Source organism: Sitophilus oryzae, unplaced genomic scaffold, assembly GCF_002938485.1.
Source record: "Sitophilus oryzae breed Bouriz unplaced genomic scaffold, Soryzae_2.0 scaffold_575_pilon_pilon, whole genome shotgun sequence".
Lineage (NCBI taxonomy): Eukaryota > Metazoa > Arthropoda > Insecta > Coleoptera > Curculionidae > Sitophilus > Sitophilus oryzae.
This window is the reverse complement of record NW_022147168.1, coordinates 170,505-197,525: the sequence shown is the minus strand read 5'-3', so window position 1 is coordinate 197,525 and position 27,021 is coordinate 170,505. Positions and strand designations below refer to the sequence as shown.

The following is a 27,021-nucleotide window of genomic DNA, read 5'->3' as shown; positions in this document are numbered from 1 at the left end:
TTGAGATAGGCTTAGCCTCAGCAACTCGTTAAAAACATGTAATAATATCTAACAGTTACAAACATACAGGGTGGATACGCTTGATCTAATGTCAGAAATAATAGAAATATGCATAATATTTTTGTACACGATTCTCAATTTATATTAATCTTAAGTATTTTTGCTGTATCTATAATAAATAAGTACGGTATAACAAATATTATACAGGGTGAGTTTTGTCTAGTGTAAATATTTTCAGGGCTGGTAGATCTCGATAAAAGAAACATATTTCCTCTTTGCCGTTTTTCAAATAAGTCCAAAATAACCGAGATATTTTACTTTGAAAAGTGAGAACCACTGAATCTTTTCTGGGTATTCTGTGTTGTAAATTTAACCGACTATCTATATTGTCATATTATAAATAGGTATATTATGTTTTTTAACTAAAAATTTAAAAAAAATCCAAACATTTTCTCAAAAAATTTCAAACTTTCATATTTTTTTCGCGAAAAAACTTTATAGACGTGTTTATATTAAGTGGTCGAAATATAGTACCCCTAAATTTTTTTTACTTATTTAAGACTCACTCTGTATATCATAGTACAGGGTGTCCCACTAAGAATCGCCGTCGGCTGTATCTCGGAAAGTAGTAGTAGAGCTTACGGATTTTCACATTAGAAACTATAAAACTATAAACTGTTATTAAATAAACAATTTGTTTCTAAAATCAAGTACATACGTTTTTAAACAGTTATGTTTATACTTATTTTTGTTTCTATCATAACAAAAATACAACCTTTGGAGAGAAGTTTCTATAAAGGGCATTAAAAGAAATGAATAAATAATACCAGACATCGTTAGCAGTAGACAGTCTCACGCATCTATTATAGATCAAACAAGTTAAGGAGCTCAACCGTGACGTGTCAAATAAAGATTTATGTAAGGAAAAGCGACATTTAATACGATCAACGGTGTTGACTGCGACGATGATAAGTTTGTTGGGCACGTATCATGGCAGTTGTCGTGTTCGGGGAACTTTATCCAATTAGGTAATATTCTAAAATGCCCTAATGGTGTGTTTGGGAAGACTTTCAGAAGTGAAAATTGTAGCCACGTAACACTTAGATAGAGAATATATTAAATAATTAGCTTATTTTCAAGTTAAATTTTATTACAATTAAACACTTTTTCTTAGATATTCTTAATTTTTTCTTTTTATTTTGTTTTTCTACAATTACATTAAATTAGATTTTATTTTAAATGTTATATACAAATTATTACAAAGCGTATCAAAAATAAGGTTTACGTCTACAGTTTCATTTTTAACGTTTCAAAAAATCCGTCATTATTTTAAAAAAAAGTCACAGTAAAATTAATTTTTACTACGAACCAGTATTTTATACTAAAAAACGTAAGGCCCCGGTAATATCGCTCTATTTCATATTTATTTTATATTTCTTGTTTAATGCCAAATACAAAACAAGGTTGCTGTACAATAAAACACAGCTATTAATTGTAACGATTCGGCCTTACTTTATATCTATCCGATTCTTTTAATACTTTGGCATTGAGTTTTAGAGTTGTTATATGTCAAAGTTAGAAATCTCGGGCAGGCCTCTAGCGTAGAAAAACTTTTTTGCTGTATTAACGACCGCTATAACAAAACAAATAAAATGTTTATAGTTTCCCGAATTCACTACATTTGTAACGGTCGCTATAAACCCTCTTTTACTTAGTAGCAATAATGTTTTCTGACGATTGTGGCCAAGAGGGTTTTAGAAGATGTGCTGATGGTGCTTTTATCGTTTCAAATTTTGTTTTATGCGTACTTGACTCCTGTATAAATTCAGCCCAATCTTAATCTGTATTTTTTCCCATTATACCAATTTCAAAATGACTAGAAAAAATTCTTAGTGAGTTATGTTCAACAAGATATTTTGAAAAGATTTGAAATAAGGAGATATGTTATTTATTCAATATGACATGTCATTTTACCTATGTTATAGTATTTACTAGCGTAGAATATTTCAATCTTCGGTAATATTGTCACAAGAACAAGAGCAAACAAGAAATGTTAAGACATTAAAAAATAAAATATTTATTCACTTCCCTTTAAGCCATTGACCTGATATGTCTACATGCAGATCTTTTTAATACGTTTATGTAAATATCAATAATAATAAATAATGATAAAGTATAGACACGATATTAAACACAGTATCGTTCTATTCAAGTTCTTGAAGAAAATGTGTCCCATATAATATTAAATTATGTACCTACTATAAATAATAAAATAGTATAAAGTAATAAAAGTCAGTAATGTTAACAACGTTAAAAACGGGATTTTGTTTAAACATAAAATGCTTGACATAAAATGTGTTGTTTGTATTTAAAGTGACATTGTGGCATAATTTGGTTATTTAGTGACATAAGTTTGTACTCTATCTGGGCTTATGTTTTATGTTTATATTACGCATAAAGATGTTTTACAAATTTAAACTCATTTTAAAATAAAAATATATTTTTTAGAATTCGAGTTTATATGGCAAAACAGTAATTTATTTCTAAAATTCAAAATAAAAATGCTATTTTTGAGACTAATTTTTATCAATTAAAAATAAATAAAATAACAGAAGTAATAAAAGTTTGTTAAATTAATATTAAATAGTACTATAAAATGATGTGATTAACTGGTACAAGGATTTTGTACTTTGTAACTTTAAAATCAAAAAAGGTAGTAGAGATAATAGTAGTAATATTATTACGACATAACTTACAATAACATATTATTTATAATGCGTTGATGTAACTAATGATGGTTAAGAAAAGAGAGTGAGAATTGCAATTTTTTGTACTGAAAACAGGGTATGGTGATATTAAAATACTTGGGTCACAGCAGCATGAGTTAGATATTCAAAAAATAGTATTGCGTGTGACTCCATGTAGGTGTATGTATTATGAACTGTGAGTGAATAAACTTAAGTATGTTATATGCACCTGCCCTGTGTATGAGAACTGGTTTTCGGCTATTAAGTAAACAACTTAGTGGATACTGAAAATATAATTTCGAATATAATCATTTATATTAAAAACTTGAGTATAAAGGGTGAAATTTCAATGCATTTTCGACATAATTAAACCTCGTAACCGCAGTAAAAATATGCAATTTCATGAACATTCATTTAGTATTTAATATAATATGAATACATTATGAATACGAAATAAATTTAAATTTGCAGAAGTGACAAAATGACACTTTTCAAAATCGAAGAAATAAAAAACAAAGAATATATTTTTAACAGAAAGAAAAATGTAACTGAAAGCCGTTTATCGTTCTTGTACTCGTTTCCCTCATTTATTTTTATTACAGATTGGAGTTTTAAATTTCCGAAAACTCATAATTGAAAGGGGAAAGTCTTTTATGCTCGAGCGATTAATCGAACTAATTTCATACAAATCTCTTCTCCCGCCGAGTTCATCAAGGAAACTCATTTGGAATTTAAAAAGCCGAAGCGTCGAATTTAATGCCATTTCGGGCCGCTTCGTTTTCCACGTTTTAGATTTGCTCGGTCACTAAATAAATTCGATTTTGAAAAATGTTGCTTTAGGACATGATCGCTATTGACGACTGACTTAAATTGTCACGATTTCAAATTCAAAGAGTGTTATGGTCCTAGCGCACCTGTTATTATCATTCTTAAAACCATACATCTACATTTACATCTCATCATTTTACAATCTATTTGTTTTATATTGATAAAAATAATTTTAAAAGTAAAAACATATATCCCAAACATATGCAATCAGAGTGATCTGGCGGAGGGACAACGCTCTGGAGTGTGCCAAGTACTGGATATCCTGTATATAACCGCTGTGTGCATATACAGGGTGATTCCTGTAAGTCGGTCATACTTTCGAGGAATGATAGGGGATGTCAAAATATTGATTTTGATATAGCACACTATGGGTCAGAAATGCCTCTTACGCAAGATACAGGGTGTTAAAGTTTATGAAAAATTAAAGATACTTTTTAATAATTTTTTAACAGTTGAAGGTATGGTTATAAAATTTCATTATAGGAATCTACCTAACAGAGACACTTTAAATGTAAAAAGAAGAGGTTTTAGTTTCAATCAGTGGGGTAGATGTGATACGCATCGGGTAATTAAAAAAAATAGTACGCCACTGATAAAAATAAAAATTTCGGAGTTTTTTTATTCACTCGGTTTATTTCCAAAAAAAATTCCTCTTGCAACTTTCTCCTATCTAACACCATTTTGTCACAATGTAGTTGTCATCAAGATAATGTTTTATCAAGATAATGTTTTTTGAGTTAATATTAAAACATTTCAGTTTTTTCCGAAATATTCAAAATTAAAAAAAACAATTGAAGAAAAAACCTCATAGATATGTTTCTGGGGTCGAAATATACTACCCCTAAATATATTTGCACTTGACGCACCCTGTATATAAAAAAATAAATTTAAGTCTACAGTTCTGGTCGCTTCCAAGATGAATTTCACCTTCCACCTTTTTATTAATATACATCATATATTTATATATCTACATATTATGATAAAAATATATATTAATAAAAATAGTCAGATGCTATAGACTTTGCAGTTTTTAAACCTTATTTCTATGTGATGCATATTTCGTAATATTTACTTAAAATACAACTTTTTTTTTATTTACCTCAAAAGCTAAAGTTAATGCTGCTTTCTCTTGCCGTAGCTGTTCAGCTTGCTTTTTGTATACCAACATAGCTCGAACTGTTTCTTCCATTCTGAAACAAAGAAATATTTATTAACTACAGCTACGCAACTAAACCCTAACGAGATTTAAAAATGAATACGTCTAAGTCAAAATAACGCCCATTTTGGTAGACAACGTAATTTTATTTTTCTAACTATCACATTCAAATGTAAATAAAGATTTATTACATAAGCGTCACTACTACCCTATGCACAAAAAAACGGCATCGATGATAAACTTAGAGTGGCCAATCTCTAGACGTCATTTACTAAAAATTGACCTAAAACTAGTCAAAAACAGACTAAAAAAGGATAGAACACATAAATTTATTTCCAAGTATTTTTTCTCGAATTTTAAACTACACTATTTAAAAATCCTTTTTATTCAATATAAAAATAAATTACACACTTCTTAAGACCAACTGGCGGTAAACGCAACAAATCTTAAAGAAGAGTTACGTGCCAAGTAAATAACATCTAGGGCTAGACCTCACCAAAATTATCCTCCATTGTCATTCCCCATCCGTCTTTGACGCCGTTTTTTTTTTCGATCGTATGGCAGGTAAAAATGAATACGTTTTGTATATCCGAGCACAATAGTTTGTCTTTAAGAATTATAAAGGAAACCGATACAGATGAAGTGAATAGAATAATTGCTATAAAGAAACTCAAACTGCAATACATTTAATGCGGCGAATTAACTATACAGGGTGGTCCGAACTGTATTCCGGAAACTTCAGCAGCATATTCTGCAGATAAAAATAAGTAAAAAAGTTCGTATAAATGTATGTCATAAAATGTTTAGTTTCGGAAATACAGGGTGTAGAAGATTGATTTTTATTTCGATTTTTTTCCAAATAATTTCTGCAGTAACGTCAATATTTGGATGAAAATTGGTATCTGGGAGTTTTTTGACACGAGAAATTTGATTTTGATGTCAGTATGACTCCTACTAGTAGAGGGCGCCACCTACATATTTTTAACTGGATTGAAGAGTAATAACTTTTCGTCCGTACCTGTATAAAACTATTGAGTAAAATAATATGCATTTACGACGTTTTTTACGTAAAAAATGTCTCTTGGTAAAAATCGCTACGAGTATTGGTTTTTGAGATATTTGGAATCAAAATTATCAATACCTGTCATCATTGACATATAATTAAACATGTTGATTAAATAGTTATTAGACTCAGATCATAAATTTGAAAGTTTTTGTGCCAAAAGTTCAACAGAAACTGTTTTATCGTAATTTTTTTACAGAAAAATTTATGATTATTTAAAAAAAAACAAATTCCCAAACTTATTATTTCAGTGAAATAACTCTCTCTCTGCTCAACGTGTTTATTTTTTCTCAAAAATGACATGTATTGACTATTTCCATTCTAAATATCTTAAGAATGGTTGCTCGTAGCGATTTTTACAAAGATATATTTTTTATGTAAAAAGTCACAGAGATGTATATTTTTTCCCTCGGTAGTTTTATACAGGTACGGACAAAAAGTTATTACGCTTCAAAACAGTTAAACCACATGTAGGTGGCGCCCCCTACAAATAGGGGTCATATTGACATCAAAATCAAATTTCTCATGTCAAAAAACTCTCAGACACCAATTTTCATCGAAATATTGACGTTACTTCAGAAATTATTTGGAAAAAATTGAAATAAAAATGAAAATTCTACACCCTGTATATCTGAAACTAAGCATTTTAGGACATACACTTATACGAATATTTTTTACTTATTTTTATCTTCAGAATATGCTGCCGAAGTTCCCGGAATACAGTTCGGACCACCCTGTATATTATAGTTGTAATGCTACTAACATATTATGTACCTAAATACTTAAATAGATGTTTTCCTACACTAATTTTCGTATAGTGCTTAGTCGAGCAAAACTTACACAACGTAGTTTACACTCTTTAAAGACACTTACGTGAGTGGTAAACTATTAACCGAATGCAAGTCACTGAAAATATCCTTTATAACTTACTAACGTCTTCTCACCATATATCCCCAAGAACTTTAACTTCTGCGCATCTACATACTAAGCTAACCGTTTACTCTATAGCGTATTAATGCAACTACATATTATCTAACCCGAAGTCTGCTTAATTGACTTTAAAACTTGCATCAACAAACTCTCCTTCTCCAACTAAAACTTTCATTCTTCTACATGAGGTACCGAAATTGTTTTATTAACATGTTTAAACTCGGTTTAAGCTGAAGTTGTCGCTGAGACGGCATTTGCATGGAAATGGGAAAAGTCTAGAGCAGCAGTTCCAGATAAATAATGGCGGCGGATGCAGCTACATATTGGACGTTGTTTTTTAATTTGATTAATGATAAAATGACAAGAATAAAGGAAGTATTAGTTCTAAACTAAGTTTAATTTAATTTAAACTTCTTTAGTAATTAACTTTTATACGTGGGTACTTAATTAAAATAGAATTAATTTTAGGAACATACTATTATTATAATTAATTAAGATATAACTAAGTATCTTGATACTAATGAAATAACGAAGCAAAATCTTTGCAAAAAATCACTAATAAAAGTCTATCATAATAATGAAGTAATAAAATTTTGGATTAGACGTTAAAACGCTGCTGAGCTTGGAACACCCCCAAAAGGAAAGTTCCACTCCTCCAACTGCAACTCCTAGTGGATGACATACCAAGAATGTATAACTTTGAGAAACACCTCACTGTAGAATAAAGCAACAAAAATGATTGGAAGAGAGGAACGTTTGCTCAGCAGGTAAAATACCATACCATAATGTGTTATACTGATGCTTCCCAAACCAAAGCAAGAACAGGGATAGGAGTATTTGGACCGAAAACTAAATACTCCAAATCAATAGGTACCTACCCCAGCATTCTTCAAGCAGAAGTCTACGCTATTAAAAGATGCATACAACTTATCTTAGATAGGAACTATCGGAAACAAGAAATTACCATCTTATCTGATAGTCAAGCAGCATTTAAAGTGATCAACTCAGTAACCGTCAATTCGTAGAGAAGCCGAACAAATTAGTCAGAGATAATAAAGTTCTCCTACTCGGGGTGTCAGCCCACCAAGGGATAGAAGGCAATGAAAAAGCAAACGATCTAGCTAGAAAAGGAGCGAACACTCCACTAACTGGACTGGAACTTAAAGCGGAAATCAAGAACTTGGAATACCCCATCCGTCACCTGAAATGAGTATCCTCCAAGATAAACTTTGGTCCGGCTGATATCGGAGATGAAGAAGTAAGCTTCACATTACAGAGCTTATGTATCAGAGCTCTGTATCAGATATTTGCTTTTGTCCAAGCGACTGTATAATGAGTTATAACACAAGAAAGGGAGACACAATAGATCTGTAAGGTGGCGGTGAACTTCCCCCTTCCCCGCTTATATTTTAATATGTTGTTATAAATTATTACTACTGTATGATTTGGTTTGAAAGAAACGGCGTCCAGTTGGCTGGGAAATGAAGATCGATGACATTTCCCATATAAATTTACGTATAAAATGACAGCGATCTTCATTTCATAGCCATCGCTGACGCCGTTTTTATTCGATCATACGGTATATTCCTATTTCTAACATTAAAACATTTGTTGTTATTAAAAACTTTTATTAGTTATACTCATCATTTTATATTTTCTTCAAATACTGGCAATTGAGATAAGGTCAGAATATACAACACTATGTTGAGTCCACTTCTAATTTGCCAATTTATATTGTTCAACAGAGAATATTGTGTTATAAGCAAGATATGTTATAAGATAAGAGATATTGTCTTGTAAGCATTTTCAAGTAGGACAGAAAAGGAATTATTATACAATAATATAATCCAATATTGTTTTAAAACATAAGAGGCATTTTTACCTGAAGTATTAAATAGAACATGTCTTCAGGAGAGGTTGAAGGAAATTAAACATAACTTGGGTCTTGGGTCTTAAACCAACAATCTTAGCAATACAAAATAATAAAATTTGAAAATTATATTAGAATTTAGTAGATATTAAGATTATATTATTAAGATTAGTTTTTTATTAAATTGTATAAGAGATGCGATTGAATCAAAAATACATATGTAAAGAACTTCTTGTTCCGCTCTACCTTTGTTAACATGCATTTTGGTTGCAATATAATGATATTATTATTATAATTATTATTAATTACTACCTGGTAGATGAATTCGGCGGTTGCACTTTCTGTTTCCCTCTAGAGCCCCAACGCGACGCAAGTGCGCGGCGGGGGTCTGCTTTGAAGATTATTCGACATTTATAGTAAACTCCTTGTTTACGAATCTCCAAAATGTTAGTGTTTCTAGGCATTTTTAGGGATTGAAACACAGGTACACAATTTACGCACAACGAACCACGAACTAGCGACCCCTAAAACGGGGATAACGTAACGGACGCGGTCCAAGCGTATGGTACGACACGCTGCGAAAGAAATGAGGATATAGGGCAAACAGCAGGTAGTTCCAGGGTTGAAGATTTTGGATTTTTGGAACCGCGCAGCGTGTGGTGTGTACGTCTGAGGGAGTACTACATGTTATCTTAATTACAAGACGAGGCGGAATATAATTATACTAAAGAGTAATACAATGATAATTATTGATATCCTGCTATTTTAATAAAACAATTACAATCACATATTAATTAACAAAATATATTTCGTCAATAATATTCAAAAATTTCTTACTAAGCTTCAGCTTCTACAACGTCGGAAAGTTTTACCTCCTACGCACTCAACTTTCGCGAGACAATCCAAATCCGGATTTATTATTCATATCACGAAGCCAGATGAAGATGACTGCAAACAAAGACGTTTTTGAAGTTTGTAGAAAATTAATAAGAGCCAGGGGTGCGTCAGCGAGCAGGGGTGGCACAACGGGAAGTACGCCACATTAACCAGGGAGGGCACAAAATATAATAAGCAGAACAATAATAGGCCGGTTTACGACAATCTTTTTCTTCTTAACTTTCATTTTAATATAATATTCAATATTAAAAGAACGAAATTAAATGCTACGTAAAAGAAGTAGCGATACACAAATTAATAGCAAAATAAAAAAAATCTTTCTTATACGTTAATTAGACTTTGAAATAAGTCACAAGAATTATCTGTCACTAACAAGAATAAGGGTTTCTCAAGTACTATAGAAGTCACACCTTGAATAACAAGCAGAGGTCTTGAAATTATGAGGTCGATAATTTCAGAGAACTCAAGTGCCTTTATAAAAGCCAAGATGACATAAAGTCAAGATGACAGATATAGACAAGTAAAAAATAATAAATAAATCTTTTGATTAGAGAGGAGATTATTTATTGGAGACACTTAACCGATGTGGCGATGTACTCCAATTTGGAGTACATCGCTTTAATTAAGGAGTGTTTTTAACATGTGTTTAAATTAAGAACCTATGGAGTTCGTAATATTGTTATGCCCTTTCCTTATTAAATTCTTAATAATACCATTCATTTTAATTTCAGGTAACTCGGCCTTATAATTTAAGGCAAAAATGCTATTATCCCACCCGACCTTGACTATATAAGAGCGATATTCAATTATATGTACTTGATTATCGCTCTAGGCACCCGATGCCAACGAAACTTTTCTCAATCAAGAGGCCTAATTGGGCCTAGGACTCCGATAACTCCTCGGCTTTCCGTCGGACCGGATTGATTCCCGGACGAATGGCCTCGTAAACGCCATAATCCGACATAATAACCAGTCACTTAATAAGAATATAAACCATGCGGGGCGAATTTTCGAGAGCGCACTGACGTCAGCTGGCCCTAATGTCTTGAAGGGTGGTAGCGAAGGGTCTGGAAGATGAGAGTTTCAGGGCCGTAGCAGTCGATCGCTCGCACAAAAACTACGTTTGCCTTTTATTAGTTCTAGCCGAGTGAATGGCAAGAAAATTATTTTAAGAGAGACTTTAGTTTTTGCAAGTTTCTGTTTTATATTTACATAAGAAATATTATTTACTTAAATACAAACCCAATTATTGAACAAAAAGCATTTTGATGTTTTTAAAAAGATGTATTAGCTTCTGGATTAGATTACATTTTTTCAGGTGGATATCGGCCTGTTCACCTGTGTCCTTTTCAGATTATATTGTGGTCCTCTACTGAACCCTAGGTGACAAAAAAATTTAAAGTAGTTTAACATACTTTTTTTACTGATAAGGCTAATCTGGAGAAGATCTATTTTCAGGGTCAGGGTCAATGGCCTACCGTCTAAATCGATTTTTACTAAGTTATAGAGTTTGTTCATTCTCACAAAGTGATGGCCCATGGTAACATACTTAATGTTAAAATCAAAAACAAAGTCCAAACCACTGTCAAAAAAATTATTTATTAGTGACCAGTTAAAAAAAAACCGGCGTGAAGAAGCAGTTAATATATTTTAAACTCTTGCCGTGGAACAACAGCATGAAAGAAAACTAATATCTAATATATTTATTTATTAAATTTTATTTATCTTACTAACGATTAGATAAACTAAACATGTTCTTAAACTTTTGTATTTAGGAGCCCTTAGAAAAATACTTAAGTTAAATAGTTTTAGCTTGATAATGATCAGTAATAATTGATCTCGAAACTTAGTTACATTTTTTTCAAAGAATAGAAAAATTATAACAATAGTATTAAATTAACTAATATTTTTTTCTTCTTGCTAGTTGGCTAAAACCATAGATCAATTATTCTAAAGAATTACGTTAAAATTTTCTGGATTAAAATTCTTGCTTCTTGTAAATTTTCTATAATTCCTGAAGCTTAAAGAAAGTGTGGTATTTATTCATAATTATATCAAAAGCATGTCAGGACAGTTTTATTCAATGTGATACTACCTAAAAACTGTATTATAATTTAGCAATTTTTACAAATTTTTTCATTTAACAAATTTATATAAATTACAAATACCATATTTGGAAACAAAGAATTTCACTTAAAACGCATAATAAAATCAATTTCAAAAGGTAATTAGTTCATTTATTTAATAGAAATACTCTATTAACTGACCAAATTAATTATTTACATGTCTAGTTTATAAGCACGCATTTTACCAATATTGTTCATCATTTATTGTTACCACACGCAGACATATATATTGCATATATATTTTTCTGAAACAAAGATGTAAATTATAAATTAGTTGTCTAAAATTTATTTATACCATGTATGTACAAATTGTAGAATATTAATTATATAATAATAATCCCAATTTAGTAATTATTTAGATTCACTTAAACTCATTTCAGTCGCTAGTTTGTTTTTTATTTTAGAACTTTACCAACAACAACAAAGTTCAAATGCTAAAACTTGAGTCTTAAGTATATCTTTACGTTATTATTGATATTATTTAGAAGCAATATTGTTAATTTATCATCAAATATATTATATCAATCAGGTTAGATTTCGACGATGACAGAAACAAGGCAGATGACGTTCATCCCAATCTATTTATATCTTAAAATTTTTTAACTATGGATGGGTATATACATAAATCCGTCATGCGTCGCCTCTTGTTATTTTTAACCAGTTTTATTGGTTTATTTTAAACAACAACAGATTTATATTTCAACATTGATTAGAGCGATCTCAGATTTGGATTTGTCAAACTCTTGCCAATTTATAGGTTATAATTTGTGTCAAATTATGTCAAATAACCTGCGTTCTGGAAAATCATAAAAATTTTGCATCTTGGTCGTGATATTTTGTGTATGTTTTGTTTTTTAAAGTTAAGTAGAGGAAAAATTAAGTGTAGAAACAGAGTACAGTTAGTTCATATTCGGTGCTCAGAGATTTGTACATAAGTTATATTGATAAATATAAAATAAATGTAGGAAGTTTCATGAAGTTTCGAATGTAAGAAATAGTTTTTTATTATAGACTTTTTGTATGTGGTGTTTTGTTTAATGTCGTAGGAAGCAAAAACTAGAAAATAATCAATCTAGACATACTTTTTTAGACCAAGCACTTTTCGACAAAAACTTCTTTTAGTCGAGAAGTGTTTCACTCTTAATATTTTTGAACGCGCCCATGCTAAAGTTTCGCAGTAACGGCCGTTCTACTGTTTAAGGACTGCGGGATTGTCCTTAATAAGTCCTGGGCCCTTGATGCCAGCGAGTCTTATATTACGCCACTTGTCATTACGTTTCTCCCTTCTTTCATCATCGTGACGTCGTATCGTTAAATATATCAAAGAAAATGTCAGGAGAGGAAGAAAGATGGAGAGATTGAGAAGGAACTGGAGAGTTTGGAGTTCCGGTATAGGAATTTTTAATGTTAGGGATCTAGAGATTAGTATTAACCATGTCTACGAGGATATTTGTAGAATGTCCTGTTTAAATTATTAAGGCGAATGAAGATAAAACATGTTATGTAGGTTCAGTGTTGGCAGTAAGCTGGATTTATTTTAACAGATGTAATATTGTGCCTTAAACACTAATATATTTACAATATTGTACAAAAATGCTAGAATATATAAAAAATGACATTCATCGGTTTAAATTCAAATAAGATAGCTCATTGTTCAATAAAAAAAACTGTGGCTTTGTCCACACAAAGGATGTTGATGATAGTTTTACTCATGCCAGTATAGCGAGACATGCTCATGGGAGTTGCTATCTCAAGCAATAGTTGGTCTTCAATTTATATTTCATTTTCTTCAACGTATTTAATAAAATTTATATGATCCATATAAAGTTATATAAAAAATATAATATTCCACATACACCCGAAGTGTTAAATATTTTAAATTACAAAATTACTTTCATAACCAAATAAATTATGATAAATCTGAATATAAAATAACCCACTCTGTTTATATAGGCACATAATTTTTATTTTCAGCCTTATAAATAAATTTATTTACGAAATATACTTTCTGCAGTATGTACTCGGATTGTCTTTACAAGAGGAAAAACTTTTATTATTAGTAATGAATCAAGAAAAAAAAAATAAAATAGAAAACGATAGGGCCTTAGATAGAGTATTTCTTTTTACTACTGGATTAAACTTCTAAAAAAAAATAAAATTTCTCAAGGCTAGTAATTGAAATAACTAAATTAATATATTATTTTTAATTTTTCCTAAACAGCCGGTATATAATATACTGCACATTTTACGAGCACTATTGACCATAAATTGCCTCCATTTTCCAACAAAAAGAACCCTCACACGTTTTCTGAACGAAATACCTTTTCGTTTTCTTTTGAGTTATTACGTTCTGCGAACAGTTTATCGCCAATAATTCTAGTAACGATATTGGTCTTTCGTTTATTTTTCTCATTAAACCTTCTAACCGACTAACAAGGCCGATACTGTACATTTTCCATGAGATCAGCTTTGCTGGCAAGGTAGTTAACAAAAAAAGGGAGTCTCAGAAACTCAATAAGGCGGAAATATAACGATGTAGCTTGTTTGTTGAAGGAGTTCGGCCTGCCAAACTTGCTCTTATTCTCTTTTTTCTTGTTATGATGGTCTGGTTACCAAATTGTTTTAGGAAAGTATATTAATAAAAATAAAATTAATTAATTGAGACACTTACAAATTAAATAAATTATATTTCATTCATTTTACATTATTTGTTTTCCTTTAAAAGGTTTATACCAACTAAAGGCGGAACTCAAGAACTTGGAAGACTCCATCCGCAACCTAGAATAGGAATCTTGCAACGGTTTAAGACACTCGAAGAAGTTTCTGAGGGATTATGACCAAGAAAAATCAAAGATCTTCCTGGAGTTAAGTAAGAACAATCTTCGGATTGTCACGGAGTTTTTAATAGGACACCGTCTCCTCAATGAACACCTCAGTAGATTGAAACTAAGAAGAAAGAGCGTATGCAGATTCTGCGGGGAAACTCCAGAACACCTCATCACTGAGTGCGCCGAGACGACAACCATTCGTGCCATGAACTTTTGTACGACTGATATTACGAGATGGAGAACTACCTTCTGTAAAACCGCCCCAGATACTGGCTTTTGTTAAAGCCCTGGGACTATATGATGAGTTATAACTCAAGAAAGGGGGACACAATAGATCTGTAAGGTCGCAGTGAATAACCCCCTCCCACTCATTCTAAATTCTAAAAAAAATCTAAAAGGTTGTGAAAAGTACCTATACTTTAAAGTAAAGTAAAAAGTAATGTTAATATAAACATAATAGCCATACTCTAAGGGTGTTCTTAATAATGAAAATATTTTTTTCAGGGAAAATATTTTTTTTCGGAAAATTAAAACATTTTTCAAAAGATAGACATTATCTGTCATGGTTACAAATTGAAAACAAAGTAAATCGGTAGGGATAGAAAAAACTCTGTCAATTTCCTATCGAACCCATCAACGGATTCACCTGACAGAAGATAAATTATAAGTTTATTCAACGATTTGGGGGGAATAGGACTGAAATTGTTTCTTCCTTGTAGATTCGGTGATTAATATTGCCGACGCAATGCTTGACGAATGAAAAAACGTCAGCCGTGTTTTGATAAATTAAGGTTATTGACATTCGGGGAAAGTCTGCAATTTTTCAAGAAATTGTGACAGTATTGATAAAATTTAATATTGTTATTAAAACGTGTAGAACACTCTTGGTCATATTAAACGTATTTAATTCGGAATTATTGGTACTTTATGGAAATTTAAAGTAGTGTCTATTGTTTATTTAATAATTAAAAATTCCTATGTATGTAATTAGATTAATATAGTAAGTATGTTTAAAAGTAAAGTATGTTTAAAACTGTTGGAAAGAAGTTAATTACTGCTACATGCAAACATTTAATTGGAATATTGTAGTTATCTGGTTAGAATATGTTTGCTTAAACGATTTTACATTTTTTAAAAATATTTGAATGAATATTTTTATAATATGAATTTTTAATATTTTTTTCTTCTTACAGTACCATACTATACCGGGTGCGTCTCAAAAGTGGCTCACCCCTATAAATTTTTTTATTTCTTAAGTTTAAAAAACGAGATTTGGTATGTTAGTATATTACATAAATTAGGATTGATTAACGTATTCAATTATTTTTGGTCACTTCCTGCTTCACCGGAAATGACTACAACTTTTAATTTTTAAATGACACCCTCGGTATTTTTTTACTTTATTCGATAGCAAATGGCATTCTAAATAGAATGACATATCATATGTCAACTTTTGATATTCTCGCTTAATAAAAAATTGTATTTTAAAATTCAATCTAGAGTGCCATGGCTATGTTAAAAACACTAATTCCTAATCAAGGAGCCTTGGAAAAATAGATTTGATCGTCTAATGTTTTTAGTGTCTTGTCCTGGCCAGTTAGAAAATGCTCAAATCGTATTTTTAATCATATTTCAATTTTGGATGGAATGAGGGTGGCTCATTAGCATATTTGGAAAAAAACATTTTTTTACGAATAATTTGATACCACAGATTTGGTATTTCGAGTCAAATTTTCGTTACGAACCGCAAGTTATAATTTCAAATGAACCATATGCGAAATGTAAAAAAGTTGACATATGATACGTCATTCTATTCAGAGTGTTATTTTCTATTGAATAAAGTAAAAAAATACTGAGGGTGCCATTTAAAAATCAAAAGTTGTAGTCATTTTCGGTGAAACAGGAAGTGACCGAAAACAATTGAATACGTGAATCATTCCTAATTCATGTCATATACTAACATACCAAATCTCGTTTTTTTAAAAGAAAAAATAAAAAAGTTATAGGGGTGAGCCATTTCTGAGACGCACCCGGTATAAAATTCTTCTGTTAATTTATAAAAACTATTTCCTTAACTTATTTATTTAAGTTACTATCTTGAATATTTTTTATTAAAAAATATCCGCAGTAAGAAATAATAAACATAAAAATGATCCTTTCGAGAGAAAGGGAAAACAGGGATATTTATTAGAAATACGAATCGAGCACATTTAAACGACTCGCGAAAGTAAATATCAATTTAACTTCATGAAATATTTTCTGTTCCGTTCTTTCTTTTTTATTATTGCTTCGGCCTTTCGTCTTCTCGAATTTCCCTGGAAAATTTTCCTAATCTGGAAATCCCGCCTCGCAATAACTGGAAAGCGAACGCTCGCCTATAGTGCGGGAGTTTTCCAGATTTTCTCTCCGAGGCTCTCGGCGCAAATATTTGCCGTTTAAATGGTTTTAATGAAAGAGCGTTTACGGTTTTTGCCAAGACATCAGAACACTGTGTTTTCGCTAAATAATTGACTTGCGACGTCCGTTTATGCAGAGAGTTCATTTTTTTGTTGTAGGAGCGGTTTAATTTTTTACAATACAAAGAAAAAGCTACTCAAATCTGAAACGATTCATAACAATAATAATAATAAAATAATACAATATACAAAACCAACCATAATAATGTTTTATTTTTCAGAGAAACTCATTACTACCACTACAAACAGCGGTAAATAATACAATACATACAGGGTGAGTTTCCTACGATGTTCTTTATGGGTATCTCGGAAACTACTGGAGATAGAGAGATAGTCAAGAAAGATAAGAATTGGCTATAACTAGGTAATTTTTTGAAAAAATATATGTATTATAGCTTATATCGCTAAAAAGCTTAAAAAATGACATGGCCAACTATGGTTTCCATTTAAAAAAACATATGTTTGTGTCATATGTCAAAAATTACAGGCTTTAGGAAAAATCGGAGAACACAAACTCATTAGAGATGTGATTATCTACAACTTTTATCTGAAGACTTTTTGTCTAAAATAGATTATAATGGAATTAGGGACAATTTTTAAAATAGTCAAAATTTGATTTTTTCGAAATATCTAGTAAGCCATGAACTTTTTCAAAAATCTAAAACGCGCATATTTATGACCTCACAAAACTGCAATTCTTTCCCCATTTAACCGACTTTCTATCTCCAGTAGTTTCCGAGATACCCATAGAGAGAACATCGTAGGAAACTCACCCTGTATGAAACATTATACAGAGTGGTCCGAATTGTATTCCGGAAACCTTAAGCATATTCTGCAGATAAAAATAAGTAAAACAGTTCGTGTAAATGTAGGTACTAATATGCTTAGTTTCGGAAATACAGGGTGTAGAAATTTAATTTTTATTTCGATTTTTTCCAAATAATTTCTGAAGTAACGGTAATATTTGGATGAAAATTGGAGTATAGGAGTTTTTTTAAGATGAGAAATTCGATTTTGATGTCAGTATGACTACTACTTGTAGAGAGCGCCACCTACGTATGTTTTAACTGGTTTCAAGAGTAATAACATTTCGTCTGTACCTGTATAAAAGTACTGAGTAAAAAAATATACATTTTTACGTCGTTTTTTACTTAAAAAAGGTCTCTTGGTGAACATCGCTACGGGTAATGCTTCTCGAGATATTTGGAATCGAAATTATCAATACCTGTAATCATTGACATAAATTAAATGTGTTGACTAAATATAGTTATTAGACTGAAATCATAAATTTGAAATGTTTTTATGCCAAAAATTCAACAGAAATTGTTTTATCATAGATTTTTCATCGAAAAAATTCAGCAAAAAATGGTAGCTCGGCTGTAAAAAATGTCAAGTTGCCACATTTATTTATTTATTTCCTAACATTGTCATTCGTTTTTATATTTTAGTTTTGTATTATTAAGGTGCCGGTGGCGTAGAGGTACAGGCTCTCGTCTACCAATCTCAAGGTAGTGGGTTCGATTCCCACACCCGGCATTGCATCAGCCGACTATTTTTATTAAAATAAAAATAGTTTGGTTTGGTACCTAGGTTCAGCCTTAAATGAGTACTTTGGGATTCACAATCCTGAGATAATAATAGGCGGTTGAATCGTAGTGCTAGCCACATTACCCTCCTTGTACAGTCCGTTTGCTGGATCTGTGTCTATGAAAGGAATGCGGACAAAAAACATTTAAATAAATAGCAATATATTTTATAAGTCGACTTGACGAGTACGTCACCGCAAATCGCTCCGCCCACTCATTTTATTGGCTACTTGCAAATTTGTCGAATTTTTATTGATGGGACGTGTCGTCTAATTTTTTACGAAAAACATCGAGAAAATATCGTTTCCCCTCTCACGGATACCCCGTAGCTACAGAACGGACAGACGTACTGTATACCGAACGGCTCTAGAACGGCAAGCTGTACCTTGCTACTCCCAAGGCGTTAAACGCTATATACGGGAGCTATTATTATTATAGTTTTGTATTACGAGTTTTTGGTTTACAAGAATTATGTTGTGATGCTTTAAGCTTAAAATTTCTTACTAGCATACTTTGCAGTCGAACATTGTTCTTTTTAGAACCTCTTTTAGTGCGAAGTGTACAAGATAGCTTAATAGCCGTAAAAAACTCATCACAAATTTATTAGAATATTTTAAACGGGAAAGCGGTAGTAATGACCCTTTATGTCCTTTAAGTGCGGTTAAGAAGGTGAGTTTTGTTGATGTAAATAATAACTGTTTATATATTTATAATTAATTTACTTATGTTTCCTAAAATATTTTCTTTAAAAGAAAATATATAAAAGTGAACAACGCTGTGCTGTTTAAGCTTAATCACGTGACGTTTATTTCATATATATATAAACTATACATAATTTCCTCTATGGCAAGGCTCGTTTTTCAATTTATCAATAAATAACAAAAGGAATTAATTTTTAATTTTTATTAATTAATTTAAAACCAAAACTCTACTTAACTAAGTTAACGTCATCTTGTGATTACGTATTATTTTGAAAATAATTTATTATTAAATAAATTCATTTTATTTCAATAAATGCTTCACCCCATTGTTTATTTTTTACTGTATTTTTTAAATTTATAAAATGGTTTTAAAATTAGTATATTAAAATAGAAAATATGTTTAACATATTTCCATATTACAAAATTACTGAACACAAAATTTAGCAATTATTAGTGAAGTATATTAAGTATTGGTGGTGGGGGAAGAAGCAGGAGTAGTATAATGAGGAGGAGGATCTCTCATACATTATCTACTTAGAAATTTAGGAATATTAAACATTTAAAAGCTATAAAAAAGAAAATATTAAAAAATCCTCTATGTAATATTAAAAATGTAATAACTCGCCAGGTAGACTAGGATTATGAAGAATATAATATCGTCTAGACAGACTGTTAGAGTCCCTGGAACCGTAACCGAGTGAATGACAGACATGAAATTTTTAATTAAAGTATTAATTTGGCGTAGAACCCATAACAATTTCCCCTTTAAGCGTCACTTAGTATAACGCCGCCATAAATTCGCTTTATTCCACATAAACCACGAAGGTAAGACGAGACAAAGTGACAAAAATCGCCTACGGCACAAAATTAATTAAATTAAAAATCTCCAAAAGCCGAGAAGAAGTATTAAAATGTGCCGGAGGGGATTCTTCTCCGCAAATAAAAGGCGAGTTATCCTTATTCTTCTATTCTTTTTCTTATTTTCATCCTTTTTTATATTCGTTTTGAAAGAAGATCATTTGAATTCTTCGGCTCTGGATATTTTTAGGTGCTGCGCAATTTAAGAGTTGGTTTTATTTAAACTTTTTGACAGTTTATTCTTTTGAGAATATATTACCCTATTTTTGCATAAAACGGAATTGAATAAAAAAGGTGGTAAAGTAAATTTTTGATTTTTATTCCAAAACAAACTTGAGTGAATAATATCATCAAATAATATATAAAATTCTCATGTCACAGTTGATTTTATATGTATACTCAGTAGGTCTGAGAATAGATTGTTATCTATTTTTTATAATCCTAACTGATAAGGATGATCCACTCTATTTTTTTTATTTTTTGGAGAAAATTTTTATTTTTTTTATGATGTGGCATTAAAAAATTTATATCCCTAAATTTTCACCCTTCTACCATAAACCCATATTTTTTAATAGCGATATTAGTAATTCAATAATTTTTAACCCCGTGAATAAAAATGACTGTCGGATAAACAATATTTAAATGGCAAAACAACGTAGCCAGCTAGTTACAAAAATAAAAGAAATTGGAAAATATAAACACATTTAAAGAGAAAAATAACCAAATAACCATTCTAGTAAGTGTAACTATAAATATAGCTAACATGTATTGACCCATTGTGGGTTCAATGTTAATCTTTCAATAAGTAATAAATTCCATAAAATAACTGTCAATATACCGAGTGTTTTCAGATAAAAAAACGAGATTTGGTATATTAGTATGTGACATAAATTAGGATTGATTGACGTATTCATTTGTTTTCGGTCACTTCCTGTTTCACCGGAAATGGCTACAGCTTTTAATGTTTAAATGAAACCCTCGGTTTTTTTTACCCCATTTGATAGATATTTTCAATTAAAAAAAATAGCATTTTAAATTTCAATTTAGTGTGCAATGGCCATAAATGTAAAGACAATTTGACTCGAAATATCAAGTGTGTGGTAACAAATTAATTATAATTTTTTTTTCAAATATGCTAATGAGTCACCCTCGTTCTATTTGAAAATATTGAGTTATGATCAAAAATAAGATTTGGGCATCTTTTAACCGGCCAGGACAAGACATGAAAAAACCATTACACGATCAAATCTATTTTTCCAAGCCTCGTTAATTAAAAATTAGTGCTTTTAACATATCCATGGCACTCTAAACACACATGGCATGGATTGAAATTGAATATACAATTTTTTTATAAGCAAAAATGTCAAAAGTTGACATACGATATGTTATTCTATTCAGAGTGTTATTTTTAAAAAAAACACAATATTTCCAGTGAAACAGGAAGTGACCGAAAATTATTGAGTATGTCAATCAATCCGGATTTATGGCATAAACTAACGTACCAAATCTCGTTTATTTATCGGAAAAAAAAGTTATTTTTTATTTTACACAAAAGCCACTTTTGAGAAACACCCGGTATATGGTTGAAAAAAGCGTAGAAAAACTATCAAAAATGGAACTAAAAACGAAGAGATATCTTCTCTTAAGCCATACAATTAAATTAAATAGCTATACCGGGTGCGTCTCAAAAGTGGCTCACCCCCTATAACTTTTTTATTTTTTCAGATAAAAAAAACGAGATTTCGTATGTTGGTATATGACATAAATTGGGATTGATTGACGCATTCAATTGATTTTGGTCACTTCCTGTTTCACCGGAAATGACTACAACTTTTAATTTTTAAATAGCACCCCCGGTAAATTTTCACTTTATTCGATAAAAAATGATATTCTGAATAGAATGACGCACCATATGTCAACTTTTGACATTCTCGTTTAATAAAAATTGTATTTTAAATTTTAATCTAGAGTACCATGGTTATGTTAAAAACACTTATGCGAAGAAGCCTTGGAAAAATGTTTATAGTGTTTTGTCCTGACCGGTTAAAAAATGCTCAAATCGTATTTTTAATATCTCAATTTTTTCAAATGGAACGAGGGTGGCTTTACGAGGATTAGCATATTTGGAAAAAGCATTTTTTTACGAATAATTTGATACACACACTTGGTACTTCGAGTCAAATTTTCGTTACGAACCGCAAGTTATAATTTCAAATAAACCATATGCGAAAATGTCAAAAGTTGACATATGACATTCTATTCAGAGTGTTATTTTCTATCGAATAAAGTAAAAAAATACTGAGGGTGCCATTTAAAAATCAAAAATTGTAGTCATTTCCGGTAAAACAGGAAGTGACAAAAAACAATTGAATACATCAATCAATCCTAATTTAGGTCATATACTACCATACCAAGTCTCGCTTTTTTATCTAAAAAAATAAAAAAGTTATAGGGGTGAGCAAGTTTTGAGACGCACCCGGTATAAAGGATTTTTTCCAAAAAATCAGTAAAATTATTTTATACTCCACTAGTACTACCAGCTAAGAAATTTTCATTCAGTATCACTTAACTTTCTTAATGCAGAGTAATTTTTCGTGGAAATTGGTGTTTTTATTTTGCACTGCGTTCTCTTAAATGGATTGTGATCTATTTGCATTTGAAAATAAATGGAGCGAAATTTAAAAGATTTACTTTAAAGCAGCTAAGAAAATAGTAGCGAAAGAGTAGCGATATATTTGTGTCTTTTTGAAATAAAAAGGAGACGTGCCATTTATATTCCTGTTTATAGTCTGGAATGTCTAGATCAATAAATCATTTAGTTTATCTAATACTGTAGATATTTCTTAGTATAAAAATCTCCAACATAATTTGATATCTGCAAAATAACAAGGTATTTTTTGTAAACACCATTGCGTTGAATTGAAGCAGAAACCAGTAGCAGTTGTATTTATTTACAGCAGAGAATTTATATAGTTTGTTTTTGTTTTTGTTTTGCTTCTGACAACGAAAGGAGATATAGCTTCCTGACACGATTAGGCAAATTGCATTACTATTAACTAATCGATATGATTTTTCAAAATGTATATCAGTACTTTTTAATGTTTCTCTATTTTGATCTTTTCACCAGTAAAGAGAGAACGTGGTATAGTCATTTTATTATTGGAATACTAGTTACTATTGGAATATGTAGCGGAATTCAATTACCTAGGCAGTTTGATTTCGGAAAAGGCCAATATCGACTCTGAAATTCAGCACATGATTAGCAGCGCCTCAAGAGCATTCTGGAAATTAAAAGACAGGGTTTTCTACAATCATGAGTTGAGCACAAAAACAAAACTTGCAGTGTAGCGAGCAATAATAATTCCCAGCATGTTATATGGAAACGAAACCTGGGTGCCGTACCGCCGACACGTGAACGCATTAAACAAGTTGCAACAGAGACATCTTAGACAACTCTTAAGAATCAAATGGTTCTATCATGTCTCAAACGTATCGGTTCTTGAAAAAGCTAACTGCGAGAGTAGTGAAGTCATGATTACAAAGTCCCGTTTAAGATGAGCTGGCCACGTATGCAGAATGCAAGAAAACCGCATACCAAAATCTCTGCTTTACGGTGAGCTTGTAGACGGTAAGAGTAGGCCGGGTGGACAACTCAAAAGGTACAAGGATATTTTCCACGAAAACTTAAAGGGGATTAACATGCACAAAGAGTGGGAAGAAGCAGCTCACAATAGAACGGAATGGAGAAGAATTGTAAACTCAGTTAACAGCGACAACCAAAAAGTTAAGAGGCAAACAAAGCAATGAGATTTTTGAATGTCCGGAGTACGGTAGACAGATAACATTACGTATCGAGCTTTTCAGTCACAGAAAAGCTCATGCAAGAAAACGCCATTTTGAAATTTTAGCTTTACCACAGTTATATTTATCAATTGACGTATCGAATAAAACCTTTACTATACATTATAAAACAGAAACCTATATAACATAAACCACATTCGTTGATTGCTAAATTATTTCAACTGAAATTAAAGCCATTTCATTAATTTGTTTTCCCGTTACCTGTAACGGACGTCTATTTGGAAAATGGACAAAATTACGAATTCAACAATCGCCACAGGCCGTGTCATAAAATTCGATATCGCCATTGATTGATTGGGAGAACCTGGCACCGAAACAGCGGTTTCCTATAGGATTTGTAGCGGTATTGCCACCGAATTGAAATTATGTAGGAAATTGAACACTCACATACATGCAATGTTTTATAGTCGTTGTTGTGTGATGAAATTATTTACATACCAAAATAAAAAAGTTATCAATTTATTTTGTTTATTGCCTCATAAAACATTTTTCAAATATACAGGGCGAGTCTTAAATAAGTGCAAATATTTTCAGGGCTTGTAGATCTTGAGAAAAGAAACATATTTTCTCTTTACCGTTTTTCAAATAAATCCAAAATAACAGAGTTATTTTACTTTAAAAATTTCCAAAAAATAACTTTTGCTAAAATTTTGAGAACAACTGGATCATTTCTGGATTTTCTTTCTTGTAAATTTAATTTACTACCTATGTTGCCATGTTATCAACTAATTATGTTTTTTAACTAAAAACTAAAAAAAATCGAATTTTAATAAAAAGTTAAAATATATTACCCCTAAAAGTATTTGCATTTATTTAAAACTCACCCTGTATATTAATAATTATTTTATAAGATACGCATACAAATAATAATTATTAAATATTTTTGTACTGTATATTAATAAAATACGCACAATAAAAACATAATTATTGTATTATATGTTTTTACAAATTATATTACTTTATGTGCTCCATATACAGATATATTATGACAAAAATTAAATGAGTTATTTTCATCATTATCGTTAGTCAACAGATCAATTACTTATTTTATTGATGAAAACGGAAACCCTAGTAAGAAGTCTCTAAATGTAAACAAAATTGACCTAAAATATACTTTAGGAACCTTCTTACAGGGATTGATGCTTCTTGTTACTCAAGATAAATTTAAGGCCCAATATTGTAGAAAATAATGATCTTCATAAAAACTGAATACTTTTAGAAAGTTTTATGAGACGGTTAGCAAAGTTGGTGTCCAGCGTTTAAAATAAGGCCTTTTAGTGTATTTTTAAAGCATTAATTTGCTATCATAAATAATCACTAAAAATCTGGCAGAGTAGTATTTAGTTAATATACAGAGTGGTCCGAACTGTATTCCGGAAACTTCGGCAGCATATTCTGCAGAGAAAAATAAGTAAAAAAGTTCGTATAAATTTATGTGCTAAAATGATTAGTTTCGGAGATAAAGGGTGTAGAAGTTTCATTTTTATTTCGATTTTTGATCAAAATTGGTGTCTGTGTGTTTTATGACATGAGAAATTTGATTTTAATATCAAAATGACTCCTATTTGTAGGGGGCGCCATCTACATGTGTTTTAACTGTTTTGAAGAGTAATAACTTTTTGTCCGTACCTGTATAAAACTACTGAGTGAAAAAATATACATTTCCATTGTTTTCTACGTAAAAAAAATGTCTCTTGGTAAAAATCGATACGAGCAACCGTCCTCAAGATATTTACAATAGAAATAGTCAATACATGTCATTATTGACTAAAAATAATCATTAAGTAGATAGTTATTTGACTGAAATGAGAAATTTGGAAACTTTTTATTTTTTTAAACTAATCATAAATTTTTCTTCGAAAAAATGATGATAAAACAATTTCTGTTGAACTTTTGGTACAAAAACATTGCAATTTTATGTGTAATAACTAATAATTAGTCAACGTGTTTAATTTATGTCAATGATGACAGGTATTGGTAATTTCGATTCCAAATATCTCGAGAACCATTACTCGTAGCGATTTTTACCAAGATACCTTTTTTACGTAAAAAACATCGTAGATGTATACTTTTTAACTAGCTAGTTTTATACAGGTACAGACGAAAAGTTATTGCTCTTTAACCCAGTTAAAAAATACATAGGTGGCGCCCTCTACAAGTAGGAGCGATATTGACATCGAAATCAAATTTCTCATGTCAAAAAACTCCCAGACATCAATTTTTATCTAAATATTGACGTTACTTCGGAAATTATTTGGAAAAAATCGAAATAAATATGAAACTTCTACACCCTGTATCTCCGAAACTAAGCATTTTAGGGCATACATTTATAAGAACTTTTTTACTTATTTTTATCTGCAGAATATGTCACCTAAGTTTCCGGAATACAGTTCCCCCCGGACCACCCTGTATATTATATTTCTCAGAAGGCCCTAGACATTCGGAGAGACTATGTGATAGGGATTATTAATTTAATCCTCAGAAATAATCCGAATTGAGATACATCTTGTCCAAACATTACCAATTATAAAAATATAAAAAACAAATTATAAATATAGGTCACATCTCCTCCAAATCCGACTGTTACAAAGCTTGTCACAAACGGAGTTGCTCCCACAAAATCCTATTAACTCCGTAACAGCTTAGCCCCATCCTCTGTTTAAGTTGCTCGATCTTACTCCATAATGACGCAATACCACCCACCACCTCCCACTCAACTTTGAATAAACATAGGTCCCTCCTTTTTCTTCGCCCACCCTTCAAAAAAATGCTCCGCCACCCGCTGGTCGTTATTACGCCTTTCACTTTCATCTGGATTTGACTTTATTCTTTTTTTACAACGCCTTTTACGCCATCCAGAAACGGCTTTTGTCGTTATAAGACTTTGGCGCCATATTATGGATATATTTTCGAGCGAAAGAAGTCAGCTAGAAAGTGTTTTTGAACTTCTTCCGAATTTTTTACGCGATCATTTTGGTTTTTTTCTCTTAAGTCTTTCTTTCACTTTATCGTGGTATTTTTTAGTAGGAGATGAAGGCAAAATTTTTTTCTATCTATTTAAAGGGATCAAAATATTTCTATCTACTTGTATATAAAGCGAAGCAAACACAGTTA

General features: G+C 30.9%; 1 protein-coding gene across 3 annotated transcripts in view; it reads right to left on the bottom strand.

Annotated features, from left to right (window-relative positions):
- Positions 1-27,021, bottom strand: part of LOC115887432 — a 121,367-nt gene that overhangs the window by 44,650 nt on the left and 49,696 nt on the right. For all 3 annotated transcript variants that reach the window (XM_030906854.1, XM_030906856.1, XM_030906855.1), the window contains exon 3: positions 4,675-4,765. In XM_030906854.1, the coding sequence (XP_030762714.1) occupies positions 4,675-4,765 (91 nt within the window). The remainder of the gene's footprint in view (positions 1-4,674; positions 4,766-27,021) is intronic.